Source organism: Oncorhynchus gorbuscha, linkage group LG09 (genome assembly GCF_021184085.1).
Source record: "Oncorhynchus gorbuscha isolate QuinsamMale2020 ecotype Even-year linkage group LG09, OgorEven_v1.0, whole genome shotgun sequence".
In the NCBI taxonomy this organism is placed as follows: Eukaryota; Metazoa; Chordata; class Actinopteri; order Salmoniformes; family Salmonidae; genus Oncorhynchus; species Oncorhynchus gorbuscha.
In genome coordinates this window covers 3,512,554-3,522,553 of record NC_060181.1, presented here as the reverse complement: position 1 = coordinate 3,522,553, position 10,000 = coordinate 3,512,554, and the positions used below count along the sequence as shown (strand labels likewise).

The following is a 10,000-nucleotide window of genomic DNA, read 5'->3' as shown; positions in this document are numbered from 1 at the left end:
ACTTCTGTCTGTTTCTACCTCTGTCTGTCTCTACCTCTGTCTCTACATCTTTCCGCCTCTGTCTCTACCTCTGTCTGTCTCTGTCTCTACTTCTGTCTGTCTCTACCTCTGTCTCTGTCCCTGCCTCTACTTCTGTCTGTCTCTACCTCTGTCTCTACATCTTTCCGCCTCTGTCTCTACCTCTGTCTGTCTCTGTCTCTACTTCTGATTCTGTCTCTACTTCTGTCTGTCTCTACATCTGTCTGTCTCTATCTGTCTCTGTCTCTGTCTCTGTCTGTCTCTGTCTCTGCCTCTACCGTGCTACCTTTGCCTCTGTCTCTCGGCCTCCTCTCTGTCTATCCTCCCCGCATCCCTCCCAGTGTCTGTCATTCCAAGCAGTCCTGTGTTCCCTCCATCCATCACTCTCTCCCTCCTTCCCTTCCCCCTTCTCTCCATCACCTCCTCTCCCAGCGCTACAGGGGCCAGCAGGTAGCAGCCTTCTAATGAACCCACGGTTTGTTTCCTGTGTAGTTCAGCTTGCTGGATGGATGAGTGGGTAGATGGATGGTGGACGGACGGACAAGTGGATGGATTGATGGATGAGTGGATGGATGGATGAGTGTATGGATTGGATGATGGGATGGATGATGGGATTAATGGATGGATGAGTGGATGGATGAAGGAATCTGTGGGTGTTTTGGGGAAAGAATGGGTGGTTATTTTGGGGGAAGAATGGGTGGGTGGTTTGGGGGAAGAATGTTGGTTTGGGGGAAGAATGGGTGGCTGGTTTGGGGAAAGAATGGGTAGCTGGTTTGGGGAAAGAATGGGTAGATGGTTCGGTGGAAGAATGGGTGGGTGGTTTGGGGGAAGAATGGGTGGGCGGTTTGGGGGAAGAATGGGTGGGCGGTTTGGGGGAAGAATGGGTGGGTGGTTTGGGGGAAGAATGGGTGGGTAGTTTGGGGGAAGAATGGGTGGGTAGTTTGGGGAAGAATGGGTGGGTGGTTTGGGGGAAGAATGGGTGGGTGGTTTGGGGGAAGAATGTGTGGGTAGTTTGGGGGAAGAATGGGTGGGTGGTTTGGGGGAAGAATGTGGGTAGTTTGGGGGAAGAATGGGTGGGTGGTTTGGGGGAAGAATGTGTGGGTGGTTTGGGGGAAGAATGTGTGGGGGTTTGGGGGAAGAATGTGTGGGTGGTTTGGGGGAAGAATGTGTGGGTGGTTTGGGGGAAGAATGGGTGGGTGGTTTGGGGGAAGAATGTGTGGGTAGTTTGGGGGAAGAATGGGTGGGTGGTTTGGGGGAAGAATGTGTGGGTGGTTTGGGGGAAGAATGTGTGGGTGGTTTGGGGGAAGAATGTGTGGGTGGTTTGGGGGAAGAATGTGTGGGTGGTTTGGGGGAAGAATGTGTGGGTGGTTTGGGGGAAGAATGTGTGGGTGGTTTGGGGGAAGAATGTGTGGGTAGAGGAAGTAATAGTAACACAGAAATACAACTTCAATTCAGATGCACTTGCTACTGTCGTGTCTTTGGCTATGCTGGATTAAGTGATATGACATGCTATTCTATAAAATCCTTTCTCTGTAATTAATATTACCTGATTGAGCTAATCATGTAGAATGTAATTAACTAGAGAGTCGGAGCACCACGAAATAATGTTTATAGAGCTGTTATCTTCCGGATAAACTCTTAAAAACCTAGTAATATTTTACATCAATAGCAGTCAATATTAATAGTCACCTTAGTTCAGTCTCATCTGAACATCGTATACTTTTTGGTTATCTTCACGAACCCTGGTCAACAAGTTGAATCAGGAATACAAAATTGGGTTAAATTATTTATTTACTAAATACCTAACTAAATCACACAGAATGAAACACACCTTGATTACAAATGACGTCATAAAGGAAAAAGTCCCTAGCGGACGGAACAGATATGACAGCTGGTTACCCAAAGAAAAGGGGTTTGGGTTTGAGTGAAAAAGCGGGAAGACTGAGGAACAAAGGGAGTAGCGATGTCTCTATCAGGCCGTAGGCAGCTACACTATCGTAAATACAGTATCTTATGCATTCTAAATTACTGCCCATTTGGAAAAGAAAAATGCAATAAATATTTACTAAGAGCTGCGCTTCAATAGGTTGGTGGTAGATGGATGGCCGTGTTGCCCAACAGAGTCCTTTGTCCTTTGAAGAGTGTCTCTGGTGGTGAACGGGAAACATTGTAGTGTCGTCGTTGGGTGGTAGACGGGATACTCTGTCTGTCCTCTCCTAGCCCACGTTTACAGCGGCCGCTGCTAACTAAAGGGCTAGGAGGTATCACTTCTGTAGCGAATAAGAGTTCAAAGTCCATACCATTCGCAACCAAAGCTCACGCTGCGGTTGGCTTCGTTCTGTAGTTATTATCTGAATCCTTCTGACATCGGACCATCGTCCTCACGTCCTTGGAACAGAAGGTTACATTTTCGTCAAGGGCTTATATAGTGGAGGGAGAAGGGTGTGTTTCATAGTTTATAGCCCATGTCTCTTCACAGGGGCGGGCCACTGATTGAGCAGAGCTCTAACCTTATGAAAACCCAAATCTCTCATTTGGAAGCTAAAATTACATTTCATCTTTTCACCAATAATTATATATTTAAACATTTGAATTGCGCAACAATTCCATGTGAATCTGATAACTATAATGTGTAGACTTTCACAGATACATTTTATGTCGTCCTGTCATCAGTCATGATGTCTCAGAGGACAACCGAACTGACATCATATTCATCAAGTACCAACGCATATTTTCAACTGGTTCTATTACCGAAATATGGTTCCTTTCATTCCACTTGTTTGATGTTCCCAGACTCTCTATGTTTAACAACGGCTATTTCAAGAGTCCCTCTGTAGAGTCAAGAGAGAGAGAGGGAAGGGAGAAAGGTATTTATGGGGGGGGGGGGTCTTAAACCTTACCAACAGGCCAACATCATGACACCACATAACAGTCTGTTATACACCATATTCAATGTTCGAGAAATGGAAATGTGTCTGCATGTATGTAATCTATGTTCAAGTGTGTGTGTGTGTGTGTGCTCCTGCTTGTAAACACACACACACACACACACATCAGCTCTTCTTAATGTGCTACTAATTTGACCCCTTCCCCTCTTCCTCCCTCTGTCCTCTAGTTGTGAACTGCACAGAGCCAGGTCATGTGGAGGACAGCGTGAGACAGGTGACGTCTGAAGGCCCTGGTCTTTACAGCTTCCAGACCTCCGTGTCCTACCGCTGTAACCCTGGTTACTACCTACTGGGAACCAGCACTCTGTCCTGCCAGGGAGACGGCACCTGGGATAGAACACTGCCCAAGTGTCTGTGTGAGTACCAGATACACACACCATGGGATATTAACACAGGCCAACCAGGTATATTTACTAGGCTTGTTCAGGAAGTACAGGTTAGTACTGTAGCTATATCTCCAGTAAAATTAAACATGTACAATTGGTCAGGTTCTTTCTATGCTTTGTTCTGATTGTTCCATTTCTATCCTCTCCTGTGATTGGTTAGTGGTGTTGTGCGACCGTCCCAGCATGCCCCCTTACGCCCAGATCTCCGGTGACCGTCGGACGGTGGGTTCGGTGATTCGGTTCAGCTGTATTGGACAGAGGACGGTGATCGGTAACACAACACGCACGTGTCAGCTGGGTGGACAGTGGAGCGGCTCGTTACCACACTGCTCTGGTATGGAACACACACACCCACCACACACACACACACCCACCACACACCACACACACCACACCACACGCACCACACACCACACACACACACCACACCACACACACCACACCACACACACCACACACACACACCACACACCATACATACCACACCACACACCGAACCACACACCACACACACCACACCACACCCACCACACACCCACCACACACACATACCACACACCATACATACCACACCACACACACACACCACACCACACACCGAACCACACACCACACACACCACACCACACCCACCACACACACACACCCACCACACACCACACATACCACACCACACGCACCACACCACACACACACACCACACACACACACCGTACACACACACCGTACCACACACCACACACACCATATACACCACACCACACACACCACATACACCACACCACACCACACACACCACATACACCACACCACACACCGAACCACACACCACACACACCACCACACACACCACACCACACACACCACACCACACACACACACACACCACACAGTATGGGAGGCTGAAGTGTCTGGAATGGGAGCTGATCTGTGAGTAGTTACAGTAGCTCTGATAGTAATACCTGAATATAGTAGAGGATAGATCACAGTGCTCCTCTTGGGAATCTGAGGTCTTCATTTACCTTGACAGCCCTTTTGAAGTCTGGACTTTGATCTTGTGGTAAAACACATGAATAAAGAGCCTGTAAAACGTCTTGTTAGAGACGGGAACTCTCTGTGGTCCTCAGAGCTGTCTACCTGAGGAGATGTGTGGGCCTCAGAGCTGTCTACCTGAGGAGATGTGTGGTCCTCAGAGCTGTCTACCTGAGGAGATGTGTGGTCCTCAGAGCTGTCTACCTGAGGAGATGTGTGGGCCTCAGAGCTGTCTATATGAGATGTGTGGTCCTCAGAGCTGTCTACCTGAGGAGATGTGTGGGCCTCAGATATGAGATGTGTGGGCCTCAGAGCTGTCTATATGAGATGTGTGGGCCTCAGAGCTGTTTATATGAGGAGATGTGTGGGCCTCAGAGCTGTCTATATGAGATGTGTGGTCCTCAGAGCTGTCTATATATGAGAGATGTGTGGGCCTCAGAGCTGTTTATATGAGGAGATGTGTGGGCCTCAGAGCTGTCTATATGAGATGTGTGGTCCTCAGAGCTGTCTATATGAGGAGATGTGTGGGCCTCAGAGCTGTCTATATGAGGAGATGTGTGGGCCTCAGAGCTGTCTATATGAGGAGATGTGTGGGCCTCAGAGCTGTCTATACGAGATGTGTGGGCCTCAGAGCTGTCTATATGATGAGATGTGTGGGCCTCAGAGCTGTCTATATGAGATGTGTGGGCCTCAGAGCTGTCTATATGAGATGTGTGGTCCTCAGAACTGTCTAAATGTGTGGTCCTCAGAGCTGTCTATATGAGGAGATGTCTCACACACACACACACACACACACACACACACACACACACACACACACACACACACACACACACACACACACACACACACACACACACACACACACACACACACACACACACACACACACACACACACACACACACACACACACACACACACACACACACACAGGTTAGAAAGCATTGTTATTTTTCATGAAGACATTTCCCCTGTCCCTTTGCCTTCCTCTCGCTCTCTCCAGTGAAATCCGGCCTGACAGTTTTATGTCATTGATATAATTCATGGCATTCCTATATCCTGTAGATTGCTGGCTTTCTCTTCTTGGACCATAAAACATATATTTTTTTACACCCACCTCTTTCTGAGATAAACACACACACACACACACACAAACACCTCTTTCTGAGGTAAAAACCACTAAATTCCTATTGACTTGGGAACTGGGAAACTGGACAACACAATGAAGTATATAGAGGACATAAATGCTGTTTAATCTGGTTTAACCTTTCACTGCTTTGGGCTAAATCAGGGTCACACAGAGTGTTTCTGGGTATTCTTTAAAAAATCTACTTTGAAACTAAATTATCCACCTCACACACATGGCTTAAACAAAGAAGACACATGTCAGATATAGACCACCTGTACCATGTCAGATATAGACCACCACCTGTACCATGTCAGATATAGACCACTACCTGTACCATGTCAGATATAGACCACCTGTACCATGTCAGATATAGACCACCTGTACCATGTCAGATATAGACCACCTGTACCATGTCAGATATAGACCACTACCTGTACCATGTCAGATATAGACCACCTGTACCATGTCAGATATAGACCACCTGTACCATGTCAGATATAGACCACCTGTACCATGTCAGATATAGACCACTACCTGTACCATGTCAGATATAGACCACCTGTACCATGTCAGATATAGACCACCTGCACCATGTCAGAGATAGACCACCTGTACCATGTCAGATATAGACTACCTGTACCATGTCAGATATAGACCACCTGTACCATGTCAGATATAGACCACCACCTGTACCATGTCAGATATAGACCACCTGTACCATGTCAGATATAGACCACCTGTACCATGTCAGATATAGACCACCTGTACCATGTCATATATAGACCACCACCTGTACCATGTCAGATATAGACCACCTGTACCATGTCAGATATAGACCACCTGTACCATGTCAGATATAGACCACCTGTACCATGTCATATATAGACCACCTGTACCATGTCAGATATAGACCACCACCTGTACCATGTCAGATATAGACCACCTGTACCATGTCAGATATAGACCACCTGTACCATGTCAGATATAGACCACCACATGTACCAAGTCAGATATAGACCACCACCTGTACCATGTCAGATATAGACCACCACCTGTACCATGTCAGATATAGACCACCACCTGTACCATGTCAGATATAGACCACCTGTACCATGTCAGATATAGACCACCACCTGTACCATGTCAGATATAGACCACCACCTGTACCATGTCAGATATAGACCACCTGTACCATGTCAGATATAGACCACCTGTACCATGTCAGATATAGACCACCAGTACCATGTCAGATATAGACCACCACCTGTACCATGTCAGATATAGACCACCTGTACCATGTCAGATATAGACCACCTGTACCATGTCAGATATAGACCACCTGTACCAAGTCAGATATAGACCACCACCTGTACCATGTCAGATATAGACCACCTGTACCATGTCAGATATAGACCACTACCTGTACCATGTCAGATATAGACCACCTGTACCATGTCAGATATAGACCACCTGTACCATGTCAGATATAGACCACCTGTACCATGTCAGATATAGACCACTACCTGTACCATGTCAGATATAGACCACCTGTACCATGTCAGATATAGACCACCTGCACCATGTCAGAGATAGACCACCTGTACCATGTCAGATATAGACCACCTGTACCATGTCACCATGTCAGATATAGACCACCACCTGTACCATGTCAGATATAGACCACCTGTACCATGTCAGATATAGACCACCTGTACCATGTCAGATATAGACCACCTGTACCATGTCAGATATAGACCACCACCTGTACCATGTCAGATATAGACCACCTGTACCATGTCAGATATAGACCACCTGTACCATGTCAGATATAGACCACCTGTACCATGTCATATATAGACCACCTGTACCATGTCAGATATAGACCACCACCTGTACCATGTCAGATATAGACCACCTGTACCATGTCAGATATAGACCACCACATGTACCAAGTCAGATATAGACCACCACCTGTACCATGTCAGATATAGACCACCACCTGTACCATGTCAGATATAGACCACCACCTGTACCATGTCAGATATAGACCACCTGTACCATGTCAGATATAGACCACCACCTGTACCATGTCAGATATAGACCACCACCTGTACCATGTCAGATATAGACCACCTGTACCATGTCAGATATAGACCACCTGTACCATGTCAGATATAGACCACCAGTACCATGTCAGATATAGACCACCACCTGTACCATGTCAGATATAGACCACCTGTACCATGTCAGATATAGACCACCTGTACCATGTCAGATATAGACCACCTGTACCAAGTCAGATATAGACCACCACCTGTACCATGTCAGATATAGACCACCTGTACCATGTCAGATATAGACCACCTGTACCATGTCAGATATAGACCACCTGTACCATGTCAGATATAGACCACCTGCACCATGTCAGATATAGACCACCACCTGTACCATGTCAGATATAGACCACCACCTGTACCATGTCAGATATAGACCACCTGTACCATGTCAGATATAGACCACCACCTGTACCATGTCAGATATAGACCACCACCTGTACCATGTCAGATATAGACCACCTGTACCATGTCAGATATAGACCACCTGTACCATGTCAGATATAGACCACCTGTACCATGTCAGATATAGACCACCACCTGTACCATGTCAGATATAGACCACCTGTACCATGTCAGATATAGACCACCTGTACCTTGTCAGATATAGACCACCTGTACCATGTCAGATATAGACCACCTGTACCAAGTCAGATATAGACCACCACCTGTACCATGTCAGATATAGACCACCTGTACCATGTCAGATATAGACCACCTGTACCATGTCAGATATAGACCACCTGTACCATGTCAGATATAGACCACCTGTACCATGTCAGATATAGACCACCTGTACCATGTCAGATATAGACCACCTGTACCATGTCAGATATAGACCACCTGTACCATGTCAGATATAGACCACCACCTGTACCAAGTCAGATATAGACCACCACCTGTACCATGTCAGATATAGACCACCTGTACCATGTCAGATATAGACCACCTGTACCATGTCAGATATAGACCACCACCTGTACCATGACAGATATAGACCACCTGCACCATGTCAGATATAGACCACCACCAGTAACATGTCAGATATAGACCACCACCTGTACCATGTCAGATATAGACCACCTGCACCATGTCAGATATAGACCACCACCAGTAACATGTCAGATATAGACCACCACCTGTACCATGTCAGATATAGACCACCACCTGTACCATGTCAGATATAGACCACCACCTGTACCATGTCAGATATAGACCACCACCTGTACCATGTCAGATATAGACCACCTGTACCATGTCAGATATAGACCACCTGTACCATGTCAGATATAGACCACCTGTACCATGTCAGATATAGACCACCACCTGTACAAGTCATATATAGACCACCACCTGTACCATGTCATATATAGACCACCACCTGTACCATGTCAGATATAGACCACCTGTACCATGTCAGATATAGACCACCACCTGTACCATGTCAGATATAGACCACCTGTACCATGTCAGATATAGACCACCTGTACCATGTCAGATATAGACGACCACCTGTACCATGTCAGATATAGACCACCTGTACCATGTCAGATATAGACGACCACCTGTACCAAGTCAGATATAGACCACCTGTACCATGTCAGATATAGACCACCACCTGTACCATGTCAGATATAGACCACCTGTACCACGTCAGATATAGACCACCTGTACCAAGTCAGATATAGACCACCTGTACCATGTCAGATATAGACCACCTGTACCATGTCAGATATAGACCACCTGTACCATATCAGATATAGACCACCTGTACCATATCAGATATAGACCACCTGTACCAAGTCAGATATAGACCACCTGTACCATGTCAGATATAGACCACCTGTACCATGTCAGATATAGACCACCACCTGTACCATGTCAGATATAGACCACCTGTACCACATCAGATATAGACCACCTGTACCAAGTCAGATATAGACCACCTGTACCATGTCAGATATAGACCCCCAGTACCATGTCAGATATAGACCACCTGTACCATGTCAGATATAGACCACCACCTGTACCATGTCAGATATAGAGTTGAAATGCAAATAACGTTCATTAATTATGAAATGATGAAACATTTCAACAGTAACATTCCCCACTAGGTCATGTGACTGCAGGACATGTCTACAAACAGTCAGGGAGCTGTTACATTAAGGTTCTCAGGTCAGAAGGACGAACCAGGAGAGCGAGAGTGAAATCATTTGAAAATGTAAATTACAGTGCCTTGCGAAAGTATTCGGCCCCCTTGAACTCTGCGACCTTTTGCCACATTTCAGGCTTCAAACAAAGATATAAAACTGTATTTTTTTGTGAAGAATCAACAACAAGTGGGACACAATCATGAAGTGGAACGACATT

General features: G+C 46.1%; 1 protein-coding gene across 1 annotated transcript in view; it reads left to right on the top strand.

The window, feature by feature from the left end:
* The window catches only part of LOC124042645 (CUB and sushi domain-containing protein 1-like), an 842,040-nt gene that overhangs the window by 769,121 nt on the left and 62,919 nt on the right, over positions 1-10,000 (top strand). The window contains 2 exon segments of the mRNA XM_046360721.1: positions 3,134-3,322; positions 3,513-3,686. Coding sequence (XP_046216677.1) covers positions 3,134-3,322; positions 3,513-3,686 — 363 coding nt within the window.